Source organism: Amphiura filiformis, chromosome 5, assembly GCF_039555335.1.
Source record: "Amphiura filiformis chromosome 5, Afil_fr2py, whole genome shotgun sequence".
Classification (NCBI taxonomy): domain Eukaryota; kingdom Metazoa; phylum Echinodermata; class Ophiuroidea; order Amphilepidida; family Amphiuridae; genus Amphiura; species Amphiura filiformis.
In genome coordinates, this window is record NC_092632.1 from 54,505,739 (window position 1) to 54,533,355 (window position 27,617).

General features: G+C 37.4%; 2 protein-coding genes across 2 annotated transcripts in view; one reads left to right on the forward strand and one right to left on the reverse strand.

Annotated features, from left to right (window-relative positions):
• Positions 1 to 19,867, reverse strand: part of LOC140153378 (protein jagged-1b-like) — a 64,009-nt gene extending 44,142 nt beyond the window's left edge. Inside the window, 6 exon segments of the mRNA XM_072176117.1 lie at positions 1,080 to 1,140; positions 3,863 to 4,117; positions 7,621 to 7,684; positions 9,036 to 9,121; positions 9,124 to 9,364; positions 19,701 to 19,867. Coding sequence (XP_072032218.1) covers positions 1,080 to 1,140; positions 3,863 to 4,117; positions 7,621 to 7,684; positions 9,036 to 9,121; positions 9,124 to 9,364; positions 19,701 to 19,760 — 767 coding nt within the window. The 5' untranslated portion in view covers positions 19,761 to 19,867.
• A 4,334-nt stretch (positions 19,868 to 24,201) lies between these two features.
• The window catches only part of LOC140153384 (sodium/calcium exchanger 1-like), a 220,775-nt gene continuing 217,359 nt past the window's right edge, over positions 24,202 to 27,617 (forward strand). The window contains 1 exon segment of the mRNA XM_072176124.1: positions 24,202 to 24,456. The gene's annotated coding sequence lies outside the window, so the exon portion shown is untranslated.

A 27,617-nucleotide genomic window follows, 5' to 3' on the forward strand; every position in this document is an offset into this window, starting at 1 on the left:
TCCAATTTGCATAATTGCATAATTAATTTTTTTGGGGGGGCGGTCTTATGAACATTGATCAATTGCAAATCTTAAAATGTTTTACCGGAACTGTCAAGGGTTACACCAAATGCGGAAAGATTTGGTGGTGTGCTGCCATGGTTGCACAAGCTTCAAAACCATAAGAATTGAACAAAATTCCCCCTGCCAATAAACCATGAAAATAAAAACATGATAATGCATGTAGTTTCTTCATTGGTATTCCCCTTCCCTGTGTTTTCTAAACAAAACAGGTGTTCACTCTCTGGCAGGGTTCCTTGCAATTGGATAATTTATGTGAAATGTTAATGCAAACTGAAGAGGAGTGTGTGAAACTTTTATTGAACATGTTCACAAGAGTTTTAATGGAGTTGGCCAGTTGTGAGGTCTTGGCAGGTCATCAGAAGTTGGTGGGATTTACATTCATCATCTTGTAGGTGAAATTGTGTTATAATAGAGTTCAGAGTTAACATGTTGAACTGTTCTACATTTACCATCATTACAAATTTTAAATTACCGACTGCTTGCATGCTTTGTTTTCATGTTGGGTGGAAAACTTGTTGGGGTATTAACTTGGTCTGAATTCAATTCAATTAGTTACATAATTGTAGCCCGGGGGGTCACTCCCATTGTGGCCTGTACACCATCCACGATAATGAAAAGCGCGTAAAAGGGTCGTTTGGGTAGGCACGACACGCACAGATCGCGTTTAGGGTGTCAAAAACATGACAAATTGGAAAAAAGGGTAGCAAAATTGCAATTTCTAAATAAGCGGAAATGAAATTTAGGGTATGAAATTTGATGTTAGGAATGAAATCCCTGTTTAGGGTGTCGTTTTAGCCAAGGGTTAAATCCTTGTTTAGGGTGCTTTTCAAAAGTTGATTATCGCGGATGGTGTACAGGCCACAATGGGAGTGACGCCCCGGAATTGTAGATTAACTAATGATGCATTAAATTAGAGTAAGGTAAATGAACCATGAGAGAAATATATCCTTGGGAGGGGAATCAAATGGTTTGATTATATATGGATATGCTATTATAAATTATGCAGTAGTACTCACTTGCATTCACCTGGTACTTGGCAGTCTCCATAGATAGAATGACAGCCCTGTCTGCAAATAGCTGCATGGAGAATACAACAATAGTTAAGTATTGGTAAATAAACACACATAAACACATCAACATCAAGCAATCAATCAATTAATCCATGCATGCATTCATTAGGTTGAATACTACAAAGACAATAATCAAAAGTCAAAATGGAGTATATTTTGTGATTTTAGCCATAGACCCTGGAAATAGTAGCATCCTCTTTCTAATCTAGGGTATGAGTTCAATAAATATCCATGAAAAAAAGCTGCTTTTCAAAAGTTCAGGTGATTTGGATATTTAATTTGTGAGACACATTACATAATTGTGTGGCCAAAATATAAATTGGATGAAATGCATATCAAACATTCAAATCTGCAAGAAAGTTTATGCACACAATCATGTAGTCCCAGGTTGGAGTCCCAGGTTTCTGATGGTATAAAAAATCAAGGTCGGCAGAATGACCATAAAAGGAGATGCAGACCCCACATGCAGCATCGCAACATCGCAGCATCGCGCGACGAAATAAATGTACATTTTAATTTCATCGCACGAAGCTGCGATGTTCTAAAAGCATCGCATCGCGCTGCGATGTAGAGTAAGAATCAGACTTTAGAAGGGGCTATGAAGTAGCCTGGCTTGTGGATTACATTATTGGGCTCAACAACCTTTCAAATTGCCCTAGCTATTACCTTTACCCCCTTCCTACTTTTAGAGACATGCATCCACCCATATGATCCCCTACCTATCATGACTGCGCAGTCTGAAACTGAGTATCATCTATGACTGAAATGTAATTCTTTCTTATTCCCAAACTGACTCCCTCCCATCAATTCCAGACACAATCTATACAATGTAAACTCCCATTTGCAGAAAAAAATTGCATGAAAATCGCACGTAAAACATGTAAATACATGCACGAGCTAACTAGTCCAAATCGGTGGCACTGAATAGTACAACTCCTCCCCTTTACAAGGTACCAGTCGATTCATGCTTCAATTGTAGACACTATATAATCATTCTGAATCATGAATTAATCATGTCTTTTATCAAGCATGTGTTTTGTTGTGGTGCATATTGAAACCAACTAAAAGGGAAAAGAGATTTTAAAATGAAATTTCACATTTGAGTTTAAAAGTCATCAAAGGTAAAGAAATATCCTGCTAGTGCTATTAAATGTAGCCTCCTAGTCGGGCGGTAATCTAAATGGCCAGTGGTGGCACCAGGACTTTTTTGGGGGGTGGGGGCATTGGGGGACAGAATGAATTTCAAGGGGGGCAAAATCAACAAATTTTGCACAAAATTGCCACAAAAAGTGGAACATTACGCAATTTTGGGGTTATGCCTTGGGGAGGGCAACACCCCCTTTCCCCTGTAGCGCATCCACTGTAAATGGCTTCTCTCAGTCTCTTACCAAGATCAGTCCATACAGAATCTATGCAGACCTTCTGCAAATACATGTGTACAGATGTAGTGTTCTAAAACATGTTGGTGTCACAATGTGACTATGCATGTTACCTTACCATGTGTGCAACATATAAACTCATCCCAAGTAATTACCCCCTTTATTATGAGGCAATGACTCAAAATTTTATTTTAAAACTGAACTATCAAAAAGAAGCCCAGTTTTGTTTTAATTTTGCCAATTTTGATGCCCCATTTGTCTTAATAGACCAAACTGTGTTGCCATGGTGACCTTTTGAATGAAAAAGATCTGCAGATTTGAAATTGCACCTAAACCCATTTAAAATGGTGCTTTTGTTGCTTGAATGTCTGTTCACCACTGATCATCTTTGACCAGTCATCATGGTCATGTAGAGAATGTAACAATACAGTGACTTTTGGTATCTTTTTAGTGCAACTTTTGATTCTGCATCTTTTTTCATTAAAAAATAAATTGCATTTAAAATGGTTCTTTAGCTATTTCAGATTTGAAATTAGATGCATAGATTTTGAGTTATTGCCTCGAAATAAAGGGGGGTAATTCCTTTTTGGGATGTGTTAACATTATGTACATGAGTAAGCACTTATTGTAAGAATAAAACAGTTCTGGAAATTAAATTGCTTTAAATTCTAAAACTTACTTATTTACTATATATCTATCTGTATGCTGTCACGCACCTGCTGCACCAACCTGTTTCCAAGGAAGTGATGTTCCTGAAGAGCAGCTTTGCTCAAATAATTATCAACTTCATCATTCCAGATGATACTGAAAAATTTGTATGCTATCACAGCAGAAGGTATCTTAGACTTCCCATAATGCATTTGTTCCTTGTACAAATTTGCTATTCAATGCAACATAGGTTGGAACTTGATAGTGAACAAAAATACCTCAATTGCAAGATCTGGATGAGCTCTGTTAATGAGGTACTTTTTGTCACTATCGGCCCCTGTTGCACTATTATAGCAAATCAGTACAGAAAATTGATATGGAAGAAATGCATTATGGGAAGTATAAGATGTGGTATCTTCTCTGCTATCACAGTATACAAGTTTGGTCTACAATGTAGTATGTTCTTTCAGGTTTGTGTTATTGAAGTATATACCTGGAAGTCGTGTACAATGAATAGACCAACAAAAAATACAGAAAGAAAAGAACAATTAAGCACATAACAACTGCTCAGTGCCAAAAGTGTGTAAGTACAATAGCTGCCATGTGCAGTTGAGTACAATATACTGTGTGTAAATTGCCAAATGTTCACAGGGCAGCTATTGCACTTACCCACTTCAGGTAATGAGCAGTCGATAAACTTACCTGTCTGACATCTTTCTCCCATCCATCCATCTTTACAAATCTTATCTCCATTTTGATCACATACATAATGTCCAAATGAGTCGTCTCTAGGTTTACAGTATTTAGTACAAGTATTATCATAATAGTTTGCGTCACACATGACACGTATTCTATACAAAATGAGTGCAGTTGCACCGCTGTATCGTATTGGTATCCATGACGGTCCAGGGATGATTAAACCTGAGTGAAATGCACGCTCAATCAAACATGATGAATCTAAGGAGTAAATCACACAAATATAGTGATTAAAAACAACACCACAATCTAGCAAAATTATTTTTGACAATGTTACAAAAGGAAATGCTCCTTTTAATTTGTTTAAAACTTAGGAATCAAGATGGTATCATGGATTCAGGAATTAAGATATCTATGGGTGAATAAAACTTACTACTTCCATTAAAGTTTGTTTGTCTGTGTGTAATAAATAGCAAAACACCTAACATCTAACAACTTTAATCATAGGCCCTGTTCACATTAGAAAATTTCTTCATTCGACGAAGATAAGTTAATCTTAATTAACTAATTAAGCATGCGTACACATTACACTGAACGAAGATCGAACAAAGACATTGCACTGTACACATTTCATGCAAATTAACAAAGCTCGAACGAAGCTATTAACGCCCGGCTATTATTAAAGCTGGCGAAGGTCACTTGTCACATGATCACTTTCCTTCGTCGAACGAAGTGAGCGTACACATTACAAAATTAGCTTCGTCGAACGAAGTATTCCTTCATCTAAACAACCTTTTTAGCTTCCTTGAACGAAGCAATTTTAATCTTCGTCGAAGGAAGAAAAGTGCGTACACATTAGGAAAAAACGATTTTTAATCTTCGTTCGAGGTTGGTCGAAAGAAGAAAATTTTCCAATGTGAACAGGGTCATAGACCATCAAATTTCTATACTTCTACAATGTACTCTCACTTCCCTAGCCAGACATAAAGTGTAAATGTCTCACGTTAATTAAACAATGTGCATTATCCCACAAACTGCAACATTAATTAATTTGCATTATTGACAATGAACTATGACTTTCATTATTAAAGTAATGTCAACATCAAAGGCAACTATTTTATATTCTTAATTCTTTGCTTAAAACACACGCAATTCATGAAAAATTAATTAAGCATCTAGGGTTCTCTACCAACAAGTGAATAATTAACGCCATTTTGGGTCTTCTGTGCAGGGTCTATGCTGGGAGTTGAACCATATGGTCTTGCCAATAAAGCTTTCAACTTGCTCAATAATGCATAATGAGCCATAAAATTGCTCATTAATTGCCACTTAAAACATTAACATCAACCAGTTGGACCTATAGACATTTTACAATGACAGTGTTTTTAATTGTAGCTACAGTTACTGAATTATAGTAACAACCAGGCTCATTGCCAAAGATTATTTTCTCGAGGTACATTGTAACAATGTAGGCATATAGTGTGCAGAAGGGTGAGGTTATACATACATATAATTGACTTGAGGGAAGAAAATTATGTGTTGTTGATAGCTTAGGGTTTTTGTTTAATTATTTATTTATTTGTTTTTGTTATGGTGTATTTGCTTTTGAAAAAAGATCTGGTTTTCATCACAATGTGGGCTTACAAAAAGTAGCATCATCTGCAGCTCTAGATTGCATCCACCCAGACTACTTCCATGCCCAGACCCAGCTATCATGAGCTATGACCTTCCATGCAGTGATTTATGCCAGGGTGGACTGGAAGCCTGTATGGGATGGGGCCCAAACCCTCAAAAAAGGGGGGTAGACGCTGGCGGTGCACGCACCCATAAAATATCAAAGAAAGTCCAAATAAAAACGAAGATGTAGGCCTAGGCCTATATAGTCCACTATTTTATACATGAAGTGAGTTTTTGTAGGAAAAATATCCACATTTGGAAAATTTCTCACCCTTCCCTTGCAAAAAAATCATGCCTACAGGCCTCTTTGTCTAGATTTTAGCTAGCATACTCAAGGAGCGAAAAAGTCAGACAGTTTTGAAACAAATTTTGAAAACTACACTGAATTTTTTTTTTTCACTTTTCTTACTAATTTGGTCTTGTTAAAAATGAGTTTCAGTCATTAAGTGGTTCTCAATTTAATTTAAAAACATGCAAAAAAGTTTCATTTGAATCAATTTTTGGCCATGCAAATTAATTAGAATTTTGCCGTATTTGGTCCAGCTCCCAAAATAATTTTTCAAGAGAAAATGCAAACATTGCATAATATTTTGAGAAGTAAATACATGTAGTAGGCCTACTTCACTTTGATGTTGATATGAGTAGGACTGACTGAATAATGTTATACCAAAACAAATTTGACAACACACCTTTTAAACAGCTCTCTAAGTGCCTAACTCGGTAAATTTTATTCTTTAGAGGGTCTATGCTATAGGCCTACTGATTGGGAGTGGTTCTCATTCTGAACTTGTAATAAATCATTGTGAGATAACAATCAAGAATCACATCAAGAACATGGGATTGAGCATAATGTTTACATTTTTTGTGAAAGAGATACTGAATGGCATTCCATATTTACATCCTTGACCATAGCCAGCTATCAGAACCTAAACAAACTGTCCATACAATCAAATTTATGTTTCCCTGGATACTTGCTCCTGGACCACCACCATGGATACAGCACTCACTTCTTCCAATGGCCAAAATTCAAGAGACAATTTTAATTGCAAGGTCCATTATTAATTAATGGTTGATTTATGTGCCTACTGACAGACATAAACAACACTTTCACCTGCAGTCCTGCACTCTTCATGCACATTATGCAACATCCTTGAAAGTAGAGCATCTCTCTTCTTTTTTGCTTGTTGCTGGGTATCAATTTCACCTTGCAAATCCAAAATACAGGGGGCACTGGGCAATCCTGTTGCAAGGTGCTCTGAGGTGGTCTGCAACAGGCAATTGCTTGTGAAATCATAGACCATTTAATAAATGGTCTATGGTGAAATCATACGATGGTGAAATTGCATAGGGATGCACCATTTAGATATTAAGTTGATTTTAAAAGTTTTGACAAAATAAGACCTGTCAAATATGCCTACTAAATTTTATTTGGCTTACAATTGGTGATAGTACTGTGTGCCGAGACTGTGTGCATCAATTTAGTCTGTGCTACAGACCGTGTGTACCTATTACCCTTAGGGAGATAAACTACTGGGAACCACACACTCTTGGAAACCATCCGCTCGCTATTCATGGGGCATCGCGGTTTGTGACTCACAGCTCATGTCCCCCTAAATCGCAAGTAGTCTTTGACAAAGACTACATTTGTAGCATCAATAAAGTCCCAACTCCCAACTTAAAATACTCACAAAAATTCATTTTTAAGCATAAGCCAATCATGCATCACGTTAAGGACAACTAGCATAGGTGCTGCACGCCTACTGTGCGCACGCTATTCTATTGATTCTGTATCAATCCACGGTGTTAGTATGCTACGAGTCTTCAACATAGGGAGTTTTCGATTTCCATAACACTAAACACTGTCTTCGTCGCCACGACGGTTATCAGACTCTTCGCGTGTTGTAGAATGAGGACGATGACGCATTACAAAATTGATGACGACAACATTTAGTGTTTTACTTACCGTTGCAGAACAATCCGTTGTGGAAATTGAAAAACTATTATTATTTTAAGCCAAACAAAGTAGAGCCTATATGGTTTGAGTACAATCTTTGATGGTATAAAATTATATAAAAAATGTAACCTACCTGAACACTGTTGTTCTTGTTCCTCATCTTTATCACAGGCCTCAACTATTAGAGTGAATGTTTGCTGAAAGATGACAAAAATATAATGTTGGCCCTAATTTTGACCTGTAGGCCACACATAGGCAATAGGCATACAGCTCTTCATCAACATGAGGCAAATTTTTGAAATACAAATATAAATTTGACTTTGGTTTCAAAAAATTACAATTTTGTATCCAAAAGGGGCAGATTGTTCACTTCAGAATCTATTTTTAAAATATAGAATTGTGCACAAAACCATTTTTGGAAATTAGAGGTGCATATTTTGGCCTCCAAAATTGTGTATTCCTAGCAGCCCTACCTAAATGTAAATCTATATGCCAAAGAGTACTTTGCAAAATTTGTCATCATGTATTTGCTCTCAGGGTACAATGTACTAGTACTTCATTTGTCATGGTAAAAGCAGTGTATATAAACAATCCGGCACTTCCTTTATTTCAGTGAATGTCTGCCTTTACTATTTACAAACATTTACTATATTTGGACCCTTAATTGCTTGCTTGGCTGATTTTTTGCATCAACTCTCCACTTTTTCCCATGACATTCAATCAGCAAGTCTCAAATGGCCCAATTCATTGCTGCTGGTCCCTCCGGCAAGCACATGATCTGGTACTACCTCATTGATCAGATCATAGATAACCACCAAATCATAGGTGTTATTAAAAAAAATCATCAAGATACTGGGAAACTCTAGCACAATCTGATACCTGTAAGCTCCTGTATGATGATTTAAAATCTATGGATGATCTAAGATCTAAAGAGCTGTTAGGAATATGAATATGCAATTGCTGCAATCATTTTTAAAAGTTTTGGGAAAAAATTGCCAAAAAATTGCAATTTTGTATCCAAGGGTGGTCTTTTAGGGTGTCCAAAATGGTCAAAAATACTTTATTCTACGAAATCAGGGGTACTTCCTATTCACTCCATTACAAAAATCAGAATTTTAGGGTGTCCAAATTGAAAACAGGGCGTCCAAATGACACCTGGACACCCCTCTGGCTAATGCCTTGTTTGTATCCAAAAGAAGTAGATTTGTAACTTCTGTTCACTTTTTTCTTCAAGATTTTGCATTTTGGGCGGGAAATGGCATATTTTAGCGCTTTTTGGAAAATTAAGGTGCATATTTTCGCCTCCAAAGACGCATATTCCTAGCAGCCCTCATCTAAGACATCCAAACAATAGCTCAATTCGTTTGATATTTGAGCGTCGCTGTTAGAGAATTGGGCTAGTTCTAAGAAACCCCAATACAATATTTCCTTCCATCTGAGAACCTCCCCCTGAAAAACAAGGACTATAACACCTCAACTGAAATGAAAGAGGATCAGAATTTAGGTCTGCTGTAAAAAAACAAATTGTCTGAAAACACACAAACTTACCACCCAACCAAATTCAAATGGGAATATCATTGTTGCCTTGGCAACTGCTTCCAAATCTGCCCCTGTGCTGTCTCCAAGAACATCTACTTATAAGAGTTCCTGCCCAAAATGGCAGTGTGATTTGTACCAAACGTACAGTGTCCTTCTGCTGTGGCACGACTCTGGTATTCTTTCAGACAAACTGTGAAGAATGTTTCACAAGGATCTGTGCATGTACCAGCCATTGATCTGGTACCGTCACAACATTGACCACTGCTTAGCTCTCCGTGTTCATTCTTGATCGATAATAGTTGAATCTCAAAGTAGCCAGATGCATGTGTTAACTTTATCTGGATAAATGAAATAAAACGAGGAAAGGTATTGTAAGAAATCAAACTCGTAAACTCATTCAAGCCTGGGAAAAGTGAGAAATTTGGGAACCTCACTCACCGGAAATAAAGAAATACATATTCATTCCATTAACTGCCCAGGGTGCTAACGAAGTCATTTTGGGTGGGTGCTTATTTTTTACATTATTTACTGACATAAAAAAGGCACAAAATATTCATCCATCATCATCAGTGTGTCATGTTTCAGACCATGATAACAATTTGCTTGTTGTAAAGTCACTGGGTGGGCACTTAAAGGGGCATGGGCAGTTATTGAATGAATATGGTAAATTAAACATGTTGAAGAGAACTTTGGTTTCCTCTGGCAAATGTGGTTAGGTCAAATATGTGTTTTTTAATCAGGAATGTGTTTTTTTGGTCCAAAATGTGATTTTTGGTCAAAATGTCATTTTTCTTTTGCATTTTTTGTTTGTTTATTTTTGGTTTTCCCAGTTTGATCATGACAATAATTCATGATTAGAAATGACACATACAATACATAACATACATTGTTGTAGCACACATGTCCATTTAGCTGTCAATCATGTATCCCCTCCACCCAGACTATGTCTGAGATTAATTATAGAAAAACAAAATAAACCTTTTTTATCAATACTTAATCTGATTAGAGGGGAGTGGAGGTTTCTTGCCTTATTTGTCAATTGTCTCTTGTCTAGTCACATATAATTAATCATTTCTTTCCTGGATGTCTTCATCTGCAAAACCTACGTACATTGGGAGGGTGGGGATTCATCTATGATTACAGCACCACCCACGTATTGAAATTCAAATTCACAATGAGACTAGACGTTCCAATTTCATGGTCTGGAGCGATATGATTAATAACAGAATATGAATGCAATTTCAAACAAACTTTTGCTAGATCAGAGAATTGCCAGCTTTTCCCAATTCCATGTTAGGAGATCAAGATAATGAACTCTATATAGCATAATTGTCAGGGGTGTGAGAGGCCACAGACCAAAAAATACAAAAATAACTAAATAATGCTGAAAAACAGTGTACAATCAGGGTAAAAACACCAAATATGGGCTGAAAGTAAAAAGAAAACGCATATAATTTTGGCAAGTAAATCAGCTGAAAAGAATTAGAACTCTCACACCCCTGAATTGTCTAAAAGAATCTTTGGTAAACAGGAGAATCTTGTTTCTAATCTTTGCTGTTTGCTTTAGCTTTTCAAATCCAGAATCTTGCTGGCGGGGTGGGGGACATATGTAGGGCTGCTAAGATCCCCTAACATTACTGTCACCCAAAGACCCTATATTTTTTTGAGCAAATGCTGGGTCACAAAATGATTCTTATTTTCCCATTTGATCTGTTAAAGGTCACTTATTTTTCAGTCTGAACAGCAACTTTTATTAATCACTGATTTTGTTACCTATTTTGAAATATCAAAGTAATCTGAAGCCATTTAGAACTAAAAATTCAATGTTCAAGGCTCAAATTCAGTGGAACTGTTTTGGCTCTCATCAAAAAATACCATTGAATGGTCACTTTCTTACCCAATGCTCCCCAAATTTACTTAGGTCCAAACAGTCCATCTCTCACCCAAATGACCCCATATCTTTTAATTTTGCTGTCAACAAATGCCAAAAACATGCTGTCACCCAATGACCCCGTATTTTTTTTTTAATTTTGCTCTCATCTCAACCAATGCTGTAAAAGTGTCAGCCCTATACCTACAATACATGTAGGCCTATATCCATTTCATATTGAAGTGAGCCCCCTCACCACCTTCTACATGTACGGTGAAAGCGGTTTTCCCCACAAATAAATTGTACGTTTCCCAACACTCATCTATCAACAGTCCTCTGATTGATTCCTTCCCATCCTCAAGCCTGAAGCAGCTTGCTACCATATCCCAATATCAGTCTGGTTTCCTCTGGCATAGTTCACTCTTCTGGTATCTCCACAATCCTACCCAGAATACAACATGCTGCACTAACTGGTTCACAAGTTGGCAAAATCACTGGACTGTGCCTTTGTGTATTGTACTCTATGTCAAACTACAGTATGGTCTGCCAGTAGTAGCTTGTAATGTACATGAACTTGATTAAATCTGATTCACTGACTGTGATGTGCTGTTGATCTTGAAATTGAACCTTGCCTGTTTCATTGATTAATGTAAAGTGGTTATTTTCATGTGTAAATTTTCATATGTCGCCTGTTTTTTAACCATTTCACTTGTTTTTAAATTCGTGATTTCTTACATACATAGGGGCCCTACATGTACTAGACCTAAAGGGGCTTACACAAAAAGAACATATTTGCATGTTTTTTATTTTCGCGGTAGCTGCACTGAGCTCGAAAAACATGAAAATTTCCACTACAGTATACAGTGTAGGCCTACATGTACATTGTCTTTTGGTACTACCTGTAGGCTGTATTCTATGTCCTAAAACTTATGTAGGCCACTGACCTGTGCCTTGGGGGATTGTCATGATTCCTCCCTCATCATCATGTTACCCTTGACTTCTTGAAGTCAACTTTGGTTTTGTTTTGTCAATAACTTTATGGGCCAATCATTTCAACATTTGGGGATATGGAAGAAAAAATTTATGGGCAATTTTATACCATGTAACAACCTGTCGGCCTCTACCTTGACTCTCTCAAGGGGAGCAAAAGGTGGGCAAGTCTGGCCTTTTACACATGAGAAACAAGAAACTGAAATGACGAATCAAGAGTGAACCATCACCAAGCAAGTAAACTTGGCCGTGGGAAAAGCCCCAATGGCACCGTCACACAGTACTAGGCCTAAAGAAAGTCCCTTAGTGCCTCAAGGCTGTTCTATTGATTGCCAAAATGTATCATGCCATAGACTATTATGTTCTTGAATGAATACAAATCAGATCTATGATGAAGTCACTAATCTATGCCAACACAGGTAACAAAATTAACCTTCCATACAACCACATGCCCGCAGGCTTGCAAAATTCACCTTCACTTCTGAAATCTATCTCAAAATAAAGCTACCAAAAACTACAAAACCTGTGGTACATTGTATGAACATTTTACCAACATTTAATATCGAACATAAAATTATGCTGAATTTGCCTCAAAATTTTCAATAACATTTGGGTTTTACAGTCATACATGTAATTCAAGTTGAACTTGACTTCTACTACATGCTTCCACATACAAAAGGTTAAACCATTGATTCAAAAGTGTGCTGAGCCACAAGTTCAGAAAATTAAAAACTTGTTTGCACTTGGGTGACAAAAATAGCCTAAGGGCAATAATTGTCCACAAGTTCAAAAAAAGTGAGCAGGGCCCGTGGATAATGAAAGAATGCAAAGGCGTTTCATTTCAGCCTGCACCACTTACGGCACGTGGGAAAAACTAACCCAAGTGCGACAAATTAAAAATTAATGAAAAGAGATCAAATGCCTATAAAGTATCAGTTCCAATATTAACCAGTTTTAACCAAACAGAAAGAGGAACTCGGAGGAAAATCCACAGGTATCAATTTTGATAATGTGACAAAACACAAGGGACTGTTCACAAACACTTAGGGGGTCTGATGCAAAAACAAAAAATTTGTATTGCGAACATTTTTCGGGCCCCCCCCCCTTTCAGATCTCAAAAATTTCAGGCCCCCCTTTTTGACATGGAAACTTTTATGGGTCAACTCCATAGAAAAGCATGTACAAACTCAATTTTCCAAGGAAAATTTGTGGTCATTTTTTTAAGGCCCCCCCTTAGGAGGGTCAAAATTTTGGCAGAGCCCCCCTTTTTGCATCGGGCCCCTAACAAAAGTTTGTGAACGGTCCCCAATGAGATAATGTTTATGCTTAAACATTTTCCATGTAGGCCTATGTAGCAGAATTCAAAAGCTTCAAAATATTCTTCTCACCAACATGTTAAATTAAAATCAGGTGCTAATTTCATAGAATTCCTTGGGAATCGCGAGCAGTTGTGAATCAAGTGATTCTTGTCATGTCATCATGTCAGGCGCATACCACCTGATAATCATGACTGACTTGTGAAGCTGTCAAGTATGACTGGAAGTCTGGAAATCGGGCATTTTTAATACAAACATCAACACTGACTTTACCATGATATCCTATTGTATGATAAGTTGACAGCTGAAATGATATCATATTAATGGCATAATTATGCACATTGATCAATCTTGAACCAAAATATAAAGCAGTCTCACTTCACATCATTTTTATATTTGATCAACTGTAAAAACCTAATGTTTGCATTTAAACCTTGAAGAGCTGAGGTTTATGTTGGACATGTAAAAAAATAATACCTCTGTTTGACATTCCCACAGTTTAAACATGGATTAGCTGAAAATCCTCTTTGCATAAAATGTTCTTTACCCTTTCACTCACTACAACAATAATAGACGGTGGTAATTTTCCCACAGTGATCTGTTTTATATAATCCACTATTTCCCAATCATATAATCAAGAGAATTATCTGTCTCATCATGCTCATGTCTAGCCAACAATTAAATGGACATAATTGAAACCATGAATATTAACATAACAATACAGGCCAATTTCACTGCCATTTATAGTCAAAATATAGGAAACAATAATTGTTTAAGATTTAAATGCCAGCTTTGCCTCAAGCTGATTTAAAGGCAATTTTCCTATTACATGTAATTGTGTTGTAATTTTCTGATTGGATGTTTTTGGTTATCAAGCACCTGTCCTTGCTCTTGTCCTTATAAAATAAAAAGCAATAATATTTCCAATAAAAAATATTAGGCATTTCTTTTCCACAAAATGTTAGTTTTCAGTCACAGTCATGTGGTCATATCCCCCTTTAAATTGTGAGCAGAACAGATCACTTTTTAATCTCAGCCAAAATGCAAATGTGTATCACACTCCACACTAGCTCACACTCCGTCGGTCGTCATGATGATGTGTCAGTTATGAACATCCCGTTCCTCATGAACATGTATGAACATCCTTACTATGTGTTCGATTGATATTTCCATCATATTAAAGACATATTATTAGGCCATGTAAAATTTATTTTTTGGTTCTTGTCCAGAGGATTTGCATGAATTGATGAGAGAGGAAGGTGTTTTTTTTCATCAATATAAAATTAGCCAATTAGATTTCAGTCTTTTCCAACAGTACTCAAGGAAAAGGAGGGGCCATTTTTTCTCAAATAAATGCAGCCTGTGAGATTCTGATGGGTAACCCCCTAGAGTACAAAAAAAACTTGAAAGTGATCCTAGTTTTCTAGTCAATTTATCCATCAAGTCTACAATTTAAATTTCTTTCAAATCATGGCTCACTTCAGCATGTTCAGTAGCCAATGTTTGTCATTGGTATGGCAACACATCTGGCTCAATTGGGCTGGAATGACTCCAGTGGATGTTCCAAATATCTGCAGGAGGTACGTAACTAATTAAGGACAAAATACAGTTTATATTCAATAAGCGCCTCATAACGCACAGCACATTAATTTGCGAAATTCTGGTTCCCAAGAAATTTGCCAGTTCATATGGTAACCAACTTCAACCACCAAGTTTCACATCATTATTTGAACATGATGTACAACATCTATGTTACCATCTTTCCCATGCAAATCTTTCAGTGGGGAATTTCTCACCATAATATGCCTACAGTTACTGACAAATTAGGAAAGTCCACTGAGTCTCTCACCAAGCACCACCGGCAAACCCCCTGCAATTTGTCAGCACAAAGGTAAGCAGTCATTTTGAAAATCGTTCAGAAGATCTTTTCCCACGTGGTTGATAAGGTTGTTATGGTTGCGGAGATATCGAAGTGGATCTTTGGGGCATTTTGGCATGGAATCGTCTACCACCTGCTGCTTGTACACACACCTCAAAGCTAGCGCAACATCATTTCATCTATATTCATGTTTTCATGACTTCACACAGAAATATCAGTTCCAAATGCATTTCAACTTAAACAGCACTCGTATTAAAACTGGTTTATTTACTTGTTTACTATGATGAGCTTTGTGCTGTATCTTAGTCTGAAGGCAAAGAAGCCGGGAGACTATACATGCAGCTGTACATTATATGGTCCATGGCTAGGCAGACCAGATCAGCCTACACATCCACCTGTAAACTTGTGACACAAATAGCCCAATATGAACAGATGTCACGCTTTTAAGTGCATAGGATTTCCGATGGTGGCGAAAATAACATTTTCTGTAAGATTTTGACTGGTATTTTATACTTTCTTCCTTGAAAACCAATATTTTAAAACAATAACATTTGATAAAATTTAATATTTTGAAAAAAAAAATGAAAAAAAAAAAATTATGGTCAGAAGGCTTTTAACGGTTGGGCGGATGAGGACAATCAAACAATTTCTTATTATTGGCCTTATTGATTTAATTTCCTGAATATAATTTAGATAGTTAAATGGGTGTGATCCAATTTTTTTGTTCTACAATGTATTTCTAATTTTACATTGAGCCCTATGGTAAAACAATCGACCGTAACAATGCCCCATAGGATAGTACATACATGCACTTCACGTGTGGTTACACATACACAATTCACCACGTTTTTGTTCACACCATCTTAGCGAAACATTAAGTCATTTTTTGCAAGTCAAGTCCAAGTCACAAGTCCTTTTGTCCAAGTCCCAAGTAAGTCAAGTCATTTTGAAAAAGTTGCAAGTCAAGTCACAAGTCATCAAATCACAAGTCAAGTCGCAAGTAAGTCACAACTTGTCACAAGTCACTACAAGTCTATTCACCAGTTTTGTGTTTGCTGGGACAGGACTCCGAGTTTTCAACCCGACATACTTTTACTTCCCATACCGAGCCTGTGTTGCTGATTGAGGGCACTATTTATTTATTTATGTATTTATTTATTTCCAGTTCAGGTTATGCCGGAAACGAGGCCCGCCAGCGGATAATTCATTAATGTTATTGTAGGCCTATTAATATTCATAAATTCTATCCATAAATTTCAATTAACAGGAAAGCTACCTCAGACTTGCGTTGGTAACAAGTCAATTTTTTCAAGTCCAAGTCATTTTGTCTAAGTCACAAGTAAGTCAAGTCATTTTGCAAAAGTTGCAAGTCAAGTCACAAGTCCCAAAAATAGTGACTTGAGTCAGACTCGAGTCCAAGTCACACGACTCAAGTCTACATCTCTGCTGGACATTCAATTTTACTGGGGTAACTAATGAGAAAAAAATGAGATTTTTTCTGATGCCAAAATCAGTTTTGTATTTGATGGCAGAAGAAAATGGGGGATTGGGTCAAGGACCTTTAAAATAATTTTGTTTGGTTTAAATCTGGTTGAGGCCTAGGCGAAGTTAATTTGAGAGGAACATTTTTAATAATGTGAAAATTTAAAAACCTCTATAGTCTTATTAAAAAAGTGGTGTTAACCCACACATATTTAAAGACATGAAATGTTTCTTTTCTGATTTTATTTTCAAACTTTTTTCCCTCAAATGCATTTTTTCTGATCAAAAACATGTTTCGTCTACTCAAAATCTGGCCTAGGGATTTCATGACAAAGTCAGTTCCCATGAATTGTCAGCCTACGTTTTGTATCATGGGACTTATACTTCCTACAAAAGTTATCAGCATCTGTGGCCAGATTGCCAATGTATAAACTATTTAAACCAGGTAGAATTTGTGCATCTCTCTATTTGAAATGTGGATGGAAAAAAAACTTTGATTTGAAGTTTGCTTGAAGTTGCTTGAGACACTTTCTATTGAACAAGTTAAAAAGTTCTGAAGGTTTAAAACGGTGTCACTTTTAGTTAAAGCTTGGATTTAGCTCATGTACATCCAGCCAACACTCATACACTGGATTCTGCTAAAAATTGAAAAGCCAATGACCACAATTGACAGAAAATCTATAATTGAATGATTAGTTCAATAAAACTATTGTCCTCTACAATCTTCAGGTCCTACAATCTATTGTGTTTAACAAGAATCCATGATAAACACTTGTGCCCTGATTGAATGAAGCTGGACCTCTTCACTTTTTTTCCCATGCATTTTAATTTTGATGCATTGACAGTTCAGTTGCAAGCGACAAATAGTAGAAAAGGCCCATTTGAGTGATATCAAATAAATAAATGGTATGGTAAATTTAAAAGCAAGGTGGTGTGAAGTGTTTAGAAAACATGTTTATTATTAAGGCCCTACATGTATGGTGTGAGATTCAGTGATTTGCTCATCCAGACAATCGTACATTGTAAAAATCCCTTCGTCATTGTCATAAATATGTAAATAGCCTGCTAGTGATTCAGCCGAAAGCCGTGTATATAAGACAAAAATGAGGAATTTACATGAATCTGTAATTTAGATACTGACAGTACGGTATCTAAATTAGCTACATGTATTCGAATGGGTCTTCAACTTAGTTAATACTGCTGTTTTCTTTGTTTTTTGCCAAATTTTTCATTTCAAAAATTATACCAATTTATGACAATTTGAATGACTTATCCTTCACTTTTATTTTAAGTAATTTATTTATAAACAATTTTAATTTTTTTACACTTTCACTAGGATTACTGGTATTATGACCATATACTCAGACTCTAAAAATAATGTATTTCACATTTTGGTTTCCAGGTACCGACTGAAACAAACTTGCTTTTTTTTTCTAGAGCCTAATTAGTTTATATTTCATTATTTGCTTTCTGAAATTTAAAAAGTACATCAGGTTATCACTGATATTGCTATGGAATGCACCTGTTTTAGATACAATCTAAAACTGTAGCAGTTTTCATATCCACCTAATCACCACTATTCATAGACCAAATTTTCACACAGACTATCTAATGATCAATTGCAAGATTGTTTTGAAAACCTTCATAGTAAACTTTTGCTGACTCCTCGGTCTATTGCTGTTAGCTTTTGAAGGGAACTGAATGGAGATTGAAAAAGAATCAGAGACTCTCTATTAATTTCAATTATATGAAGGCTTTTGTGCAAGTCTCTTTGAAAACGCTGTACAGTAATTAATTCCCTCCTATTCTGGGGCATGCGGGGGAATGATGGGGTTGAAATTTTTGGACTACATTTTAAAAGTACATTCCCCAACCCATTGGGATCCCTGGCATTACATGCCCCTGATATCCTCTTTGCCTCCCCCCCTGAAAACCTTCATGGTGCTGCCACTATTCCCCCTGCCCCCCCCCCCACCATCAGCAGGAAACCGTTTATGGGCGAAAATTGCCGTATTTTAGACATAAATGGTGCATGTGTGGTTTCACAAGGATTCAGACGTTCATTCACATGACAAAAAAATATAAAAAATAAAAGCCATATTCAGAAGCGGGCGATGCCCCCAAAAAAAAAAAAAAAAAGATTAATTAATATCAGCGCATAATATGTTGCCAATCCATGCATGCCACTCTCGATCCTGACTGAGGTTGGTCCTTTTGATGTGTTTATGAGTATGCCATGTGTGATCACTGTGTCCTGTGATGAACCATGGAAATAGTATTTCCATGGATGAACATTGCACATGACATGTTCGGTTAATATTTCAATCATACAAACTATACACAAAAAATAATGTACCGGCATCATTTTATTCCAAATCTCAGATCACAACTACTGCAAAACATTGTTGAGGACATCCTCCTCCCCTCCTCAGCAACCAGACTGAATGGTGCTGAGTCTATAAACAAACAGGCCTTAAATTAAAAATGTATATTTCCAATTACAAGTTCACAATTATCATTGTAAATTTGCAATCAGCTGTTGCTCATCTGCTATCAATCATCACATTTTTTGTCTATTTGGATCCTGTTTAGGATACCTTTGTAATTTATTTATTTTTATCTCACTCAGTCTACTCTTTGATTTGACTTGGTCTTATCAGATCGCATTGTCAAGGGCAACTTCAAAATCAACATACTGTTTCAAAGGTTGTATACAACAGAACTTGCAGAAAGAGCAAAGTCTGAATCTTGGTGTGAATTCATCAATATTCATGATATTATTATCATTCTAAATCTAATAATTTATTACTTATTAGTTTAATTGTTCATCGTGTATTTACATGTTTATGAATATGAGATGTCATTGTCAGCCAATGACTGGAGACTTCTGAATTATTTGGGCTATAAAAATGCAAAACAATGCATACTCAGCATACATGTATAGGCCCTAACGGATATCTGAAGAAGAGCTCGGACATGGCGGATCACGATCTCCATCACGGGGATAATTCGGACTGGATCATTCATCATGGGATGTAAAGTTTGACAGTTTAGGTAACATACATTCTAGGCAATTTACAATGTAACTTTAACTAGGCATTGCTAGGTGGAACTGATTAGCACCCTGTTTAACTTACTTGGACAATTAGTAATAGCAGTAGACCGACCACCACCACAAGATCTCTGCAGTTAATCATTCCTCAGCTGCTGTGTCCTCAGCAGGGCAGGCTTGCGCTCTGCAGCCGCCCCAGACAGGCTCCGCAAAGCGCCAGATACAGGTTCTACACATTAGTTTATAAAAGCTTCAGTGCCGGGCTTCAGTGTGTGTTCTCCACAAACGTTCTCAAATAATAAATTTATTTCCTTTTCAATACTTCTCTATCCAGTCATATAAAATCCATAGGTAAAATCCTAGCTGAAGGCGAGTCATTGAAGTGCATGCCTAGACGTCAAGACATCTTGCTATCTTTTGATCTGAAGTGTCCTTTCCATACCGTGGGAAAACACGATACACTTCGCAAATAGTCCAAGATAAATGATCTGCGCATGCGCAATTGGTTCATGCAACAGGTTGATTGTCGTATGCTTGGTGTGCTCGAAAATATTACATTCGAAATTATTTCTCATTCATCAGCCGGAATTCTAAAGGGATGTAGAGCGGTTGTGCAATGAGCCCTTGGGGCAGGGAGGTAACATTTGTGTGTGTGTGTGGGTGGGGGGAGGGCAACACATTTTTTTTGGCACATTTTTTGGGCAAAACATTCGGTAGAATTTCCAAACGGCGGCAGTGCCACAAATTGCTTACCCCCCCCCCACTATCGGCCTTAAATCTTTGCCCCACCCCTTTGCACATGCCAAATTTTGGGGTTCCCACTTCCCAATTTCCAAACCTTATGTTAAAATGTCTAGACCTATGATATTTTGTATATTTGAACATCTCTACTGTTTTCCTAAGCCTTTTTTAGCTTTTTTTACCGGCGCATGATATGGTTTATTATTCATTCATGTAATTTTACACGACTAGGGTTAGCCTAGGGTTAAGGTTTATAGGGTTAGGATTAGGGTTAGGGTTAGGATTAGGGTAATGGGGAGGAGTGGTAATAACATCCATAAGCCTACTGAAAACTATAAATGTGATGCATGGGTGTGCGGACTCGGGGTGGTGGGTGTCTGTGTGAGAGAAAATGTGTTTTTGTTTGTTTATCTCTTTTCACATCTGCCAAAGCTAAGTTCAGTTTGCTTTTTCTATCGGAACCCCCCCCCCCCCCACCCCAATTTAGTTTTTCCGCAATCTGACGCTTTTTCGACCATATATAAATCGACTATAACAAGGCTGGCCTAGCACATGCCGTTGTGATTACGTATGCGAGACGCGAGTAAACTTTGCACTAATAACACAGAGCATAACCACTGCTAACCACAACAACACAAGACAGGTAGACACCGAAACCGTCGCGTCGCGTGCCTTACGTGCGACAGGCAAGGCTCCCTCTGCAGAGATTGTAATTTTTAGGTAATCAATCGGAATATTGAGGTCGCCATTTACCGAACTCCAGGGTCTCAGCTCAAACTTCTTCAGGAGTTTTTTATCCAAGATCCAAGATCTAAAACCAATGAATAAAATAGCTTTAGTAGAGGAATGAGGGTGTGCACAGTGGCGTAACCAGTGGGGGGTGGGGGGGGGGGCGGGGCAGCACACAAAAAATAGAAAGAAGAGAAAAAAATTGGGAAGGGAGAAAAGGGGAAAGAGAGAAAAAGAGGGAAGAAAAAGAGGGAAGAGAAAGGGAACCGGGAAAGGGAAGAAGAGAAGAAAGAGGGAAGAAAAAAGGGGAAGGGAGAAGAGAAAAAAGGGAAAGAAAGAGGGAAGAAGAGAAAGGGGAAAGAAGAAAAGAAAAAGAGGGAAGAAAAAAGAGGAAGGGAGAAGAGAAAAGGGGAGGGGAGAAGAGAAAAGGGAAAGAAAGCGGGAAGAAGATCTATACTACTTTCACTGTGAAATTTGTCAATGAAACACTGATTTTTTAGCTTCTAATAATGCCTAAAACCAGGAGCTTCAGGGGGCTCCACCCCTTGACCCCCGGCGTGGCTTTGCCCCTGGACCCAGGCAGGGACCCTGAAATGGAGAAAATTATTTATGTACATTATCTACAAAAAAAGAATGTATACATAAATTGAAGTGACCATAAAATACCATTTGGGTCACTTCAGATGGCTTAAATTGAAGCTGACATAAAGACAAATATTAAATGAAAATTATGTAAATGGAAAAATAAGCTGGTTCACTCCGACAAAAAACATTGCTTTTTAGCAAAGAAAAGACAAAACCAGATAAGAATCAAATTTACTTTTTTTCTTAAAAATACAAAACACGTTTATGCAGAAATTATGTGTATTAGAAAAATGGGCTAATTGCATTGGAAAAGTGGTAATTGAACACTAAGGAAACTAATTTAAAAATATAAGTGAAAAATATGGTTACATGGGTGTCTTAATTTTTAACTTTCAGTTCTGAGACGGATTTACCAGTCATTTCATTCAAATTATCATTATCTGAAAGAACACCATAGTAAAAAATTGGATGCTGGTGTAATTTTTTCGTCGTTTTGCTGTCTGGTTACACATTTGTGATGCGATCAAGCAAAATCAGTCGGAACTCGGAAATATTGATTTTAAGATATAGCCATACAAAAGAAATTTTTCCTTTTGTTTCCTCTTGTTTTGGAACCTCTTTAATTGCTCATATCTTTGGAACTGGTTGTTCAATTTTAACGGTGTTTTCTGCAAATTCCAGATTTGTAAATGCTTCTTACTATCCTATAAAAAACTGAATATTTAATATTCCCGAGTTCCGACTGATTTTGCTTGATCGCATCACATTTGATGATCTGCTAGCAGAATCATATTAAACATCTGAATATCGAGCTATAGGCCCTAATATCTCGTAGGATACATACCAATTTTCATGTATAAATGTTTTACGATTTTATACCGTTTCCGGTGTATCGAATCTTGTTTTTGGTTCTGAGGCCACCTACAAAAATTTGAAAAAGCTATCAATATGCATTTGACCTCAACTGTAGGTGATATGCCAATGTATAATCGTGGCGAGTTACCCTTAGAGAACTAAAGTTATAAGAGAGGAGGCAGAACTTTTTGAATGACCCATGTATTTATGCCATAATAAAGGGGTAGGAAAATTTTCAAATATGTAAAATTTCCTGCTCGCTATGCTCGCATTCTATGATAAGACAATTTAAGGTGTTTTTTTTTTTTAAAGTTTGGGTTTCCCAAAATCTTGCAGGGGTGTGTGTGTGTGGTGTGTGTGTGTGTGTGTGTGTGTGTGGGGGGGGGGGGTTGGGGCAAGATTTCGGACTGGGAAGGGCCTTCATGTTTTTCATACAATGGTTTTGATGACACAAGTAGGACCGTTTGATATTATTCTTATGTAGTGGCTTTAGAGAAGATTTTCAATAGGGGGGCCTAACAATGATGAACCTTTTGTTGATTCTGAGGGTGCCGGCGGACTGATCATCTGCAAAAGAATGCGTCAAAAACCATTTTTCCTGGTTTATGATGAAATGTTTTCACTTCACCTGGAATTATTGGTTGACTGAAGGGAATTCAAGCCCCGTACCAAAATTATTTATGGGTCGAGCCACCCCCCCACCGCCTCGGCTCCTGAGCCTATGCTTCAAGGCCTATACAGCCTGTTTTTGAAGTTTGAATATTTAAGGCCTACTCTTGTTTTATAGATAGATGCAATAGCAGCATAATGGGGGATGTAATTTTCTTGGGAAGGGGGTGGGTCATGAATATGTCGGTGACCAGAGTAATTTTTTTATGACCACCCTATTGTGGGCTAAATTTTTACGACCCCCCATCTCAGGTCGAAATTTCTAATGACCCCCCCTTCCGGCTTCCGCCTACACAGACTGACTATATGGTGAAACTAAGGCGCGAAGCGCGCCAAAACTTAAATGCGAAGAACTTGTACGGAGCGCGTTCAAATCTTGATGATGATCTTGCAGAGCGCGCAATATTTTTGAATCATCATGTCATATAAGTAAAGATTGTGCGTACATTTTGATTGTAAGTTAAAAGATTGCGCAGAAATTTTGGGTCACCAGCCCTTAATCATTCTATAACTCCCCCTAATTTTGGTGTAAAAAAATTATAACACCCCTATTTTTAGTCTAAAAATTCTATGACCTCCCCAGTATATTCATGACCCACCCCCTTCCAAAGAAAATGACAGCCCCCTTACCCCATAACATTTTACTTAACAGTAGACCCTATTCCATACAGGCCTAGGCCAAAGTAAGGTAAGATAAAAGAACACTAAAGAACAGTAGGCCTACAATTGATACAATTAATTTTTTGGGCAAGAAGTGCTTGACCTTATTCAAGACCCGGGTTCAAGACACCCATATTTCTGGAACATACATTCAATTTTTTATCTTTTTCAGTCATGCCTCAAGTCTAAAAACTTTGTCTACTACTGCACCACGGTCCGTCACGGAATGTCGCCATCTCTTGACTTATCTCTTAATTTACGTGCATTAATTTACTTTTTCCAAAAATTAAAATTAAAATTGATTCCAGAATACTCCTCAGTACTTGTTTGACAATTTCAATGAACTCGTATTAGCGTGAAAGGAATAAACGTATTCACACGCGATATGAGCCATTTTGTTTGTAATTATATGCAAACCATCACATAATTTGCCAAGGGAATTTTCAGGCATCTGGGAATTTTCACAGCTCCATTTTGCTTTGACGTCGGCACCCCCTGACAGCGATTCGGCAAAGCAATTTGTAGCCTCCGAGATCGCTGCTGCTGAATGGATGTTGCTGAATCTAGCTCTCTGCTCATCATCTGACATTTGGAATATTCCGGTAAGCATAATAATTCTCTGTCTACGCATATATTTCGTCAAAATCGTTTTTGGAATATTTGGATATGATATGGATTTTGTGTGTGGAGAAATTTTGATAGCATTCGAGAGATGTAACAAGTAAATAAATGATAGTGAGTGAAATTTGTATTGGCCATCTGCAGCAGTGCATTGCTATTGCTAGTACACACCGGAGTACCATAGTACACACAGGTTTGTACATGTTTTAATGCATGACCTTGAGTATCACAGGCAGGGCTGTTTATGTGCACAGGCATGACAGGTATACGCGGTATAGTTCAATCCGTTTGTAAGGTAAAAGTGAAAGCGAAAAGCACAATTTCTCACACATAATTGCACAAGGCCAAGTTAAATTGTAATTTGTCAAATGCAATATATCTGACATGATTTGCCATTGGCATTTAGTGAGAGTTTTATCATTATAAATCTGTTGCACATACGTTTCTATTTTGTAATGCGTTTAACCATTGCCGTGCGCGTATAGCCTACGTTGCGCAGGGCCTTGTGGAAAATAATACGCACTGGTCAGTGCGCAAATTTAAATCGCTATAGTGTTCACTCAAAGCGTTGTCGTACACATGTAGGCCCTATACATAGATGCATGTGCGAAACAACTGCCTTAACGCGTTAATTTGACGTCACTTCGGGGTGAAAAATGGTATACACACTAGTACACGCATTTCCATGTTTTTTTATGAATAAAATGGTATATTGCATTGCTAATTCATTCAAAACTAGTTTCTTAGTGGAAATACAGATATTTTTAGAATTGGGCAAAAACATCAATTAAATTTCATATTTGGGGGGGGGGTTACTCTCATACCAAAGTGGTATGCATGCTCATCCCAGCACCTCAAAAATGGACCCTAAATGGCATATAATCAGTGTGGAAAAATGGCGTAAGGCTCTAATAATCTTACGCCTAAAATGTGGCGTACGGTAATTCGGCGTAAGAAACTAAAATGGACCCCTAAATGGTGTTAACTCTAAAACAAACCCATTGAAGTTGAAAGAAGATACCTAAACGTCGAAATTTACCTGAAAAGCACCCTTCTTTCTAAAAACGTCGACACCGCCACAAGGCCAAAAATCAACCCTTTTTCGAAGTTTTGGGGGATGAGCCTGCGTATCACTTTTGTATGCGAGTGACCCCGGATTTTGAGGTACATTCGGTTGGGCCGCATTACATCAATTGTGATAGATTGATAATTTTTCATCTCATTGGTTGTTGGGTTTTGCCGATATTCGGCTGTTCCATCTCACAAAAGGGACAAAAATAAAAAAATCACGAAATATATCATACAATAAGTACCTCTTGGTGAAACAACTCATACCCCGAGTACTCCATTTCAAAAATATTAATTGAAATAGACAAGATCTGAATATTGAACTAAAATCATTTTAATCAAGTGTGCCTCCAAAACATTGTCAAGAGAACATCCAGAAACTTTAGACCCCAGGGTGTGCAGGTAGATTTTGCTTGTTTTCTGAAAGGGTGTGCGTGCAGCACCGTGTACCCTCCCCCTGGATTTGTAATACCAGTAGTAGTACCTATATATGTGATACGATCAAGCTAAATAAATGAGTTTGATGTCCATCAGAATTCAACTCAGTTCCAGAGATATGGCCATTTTAGCAATGGTGGCGCCAAGAATTTTTTTTGGGGGGGCTAAGTGAATTTTTTGGGGGGACTGGGGCAAAATCAATCAATTTTATGATTTTGCAAAATTGCTGCAAAAAGTGGAAATTTTAAGTAATTTAGAGTTTTTACTAGGGAGGGGAAACTGGGGGCAAGAGTTCTAACGGGGAATTCCCCCCCCCTTGCTCCCGTGGTAGTGCTGCCTCTGCTTTTTAGTTTTGCTAAGAACAATAAAATACAGAGAAGCAATTCATTGGTAGAGCACCAGCGCAGTCACCTTCGGAGCCTTATACAAAGGCAGTTGAATACTATTATTGGCTATATCTCAAAATCATTAGTCCCGACATCAGACTCATTTTGCTTGATCACATCACATTTTATCTTCAAATGATGAATGTGTGACAATACACACCACCAAATCTATTTATAGACTAAATTGTATTGATTCCCTGCCAATAGTAAGTTTATTTTAGTATGTGAATGAAATGCAATACTCAATACACTACACACCTGATGCATGTCACTCTCACCTGACAGACAGGTCAATATTGTCTGTTCAGTTATACCAAGTTTGCATCATTATTAAAGCCACACTGTTTTTGATTTCCGTCAAATTTTGATTTTGTTATTCTTTACCGAAAATGCTGAAATGATATTACTGTCATGCAGGAAGGCCGAAGGGTTTCCATTTTGACCTAAATAATGTGGTAAGGCTAATGGAAATGTGACTAGTGATTACTAATGAATCATTTCCAATAGCCTAAAGTGAAAGAAATCCCATTGGCTATTTTGGCTGTTTAAAATGGAGTTCTAAGGGGACTTAATGACGAAATATGACTTAATGTCGAAATTGCGCTGACCTACAAATCCAAAAAGTTTGACTGATTCCATTTGGCCTTTATAATCAGTGGCAGCACCACAGGGGGGGGGGCATGGGAGAAGTCCCCTAGTCAGAACTCTTGCTCCTCCAGTTGCCCCCTCCCCAGTAAAAACCCCAAATTATGAAAAATTTCACATTTTTACAGCAATTTTGTGCAAAATTAGTTGATTTTGCCCCCTCCCCCTGAAATTCACCTTCCCCTCCCCATGCCCCCCAAAAGAAATAATAATACAATTTTGGTCAAATTAAATAAATAATAATAATAATACAATTTTGGTCAGAAAGTTTTCTGGTCATTTTTTAAAAGCCAAACAAAGGAGGTAAAAAGAATTTTGGCACATATTCACAATTCACATATATATTTTAAATAACTGCTCTGAAAAGGTACACAAAATTCAAATATGTAAAATATCTTGCTGTTCGCAAATTGCCGAAATTGGGTCCCAACATTAGCATGTCCAAAGGGGGGAAGTATTTTTAGCAGGCTGAGAAGGGCGGGGGTATTTTTGGCAGCAGTGGCATAACTAGGGTTGGTAGCGCCCGAGGCAAGAAACAAAATTGGTGCGCTTGGGTCCTGATGGGACCAGGCTCAAACAAAATGCTCAAGCCAGGCTAAAAAGCC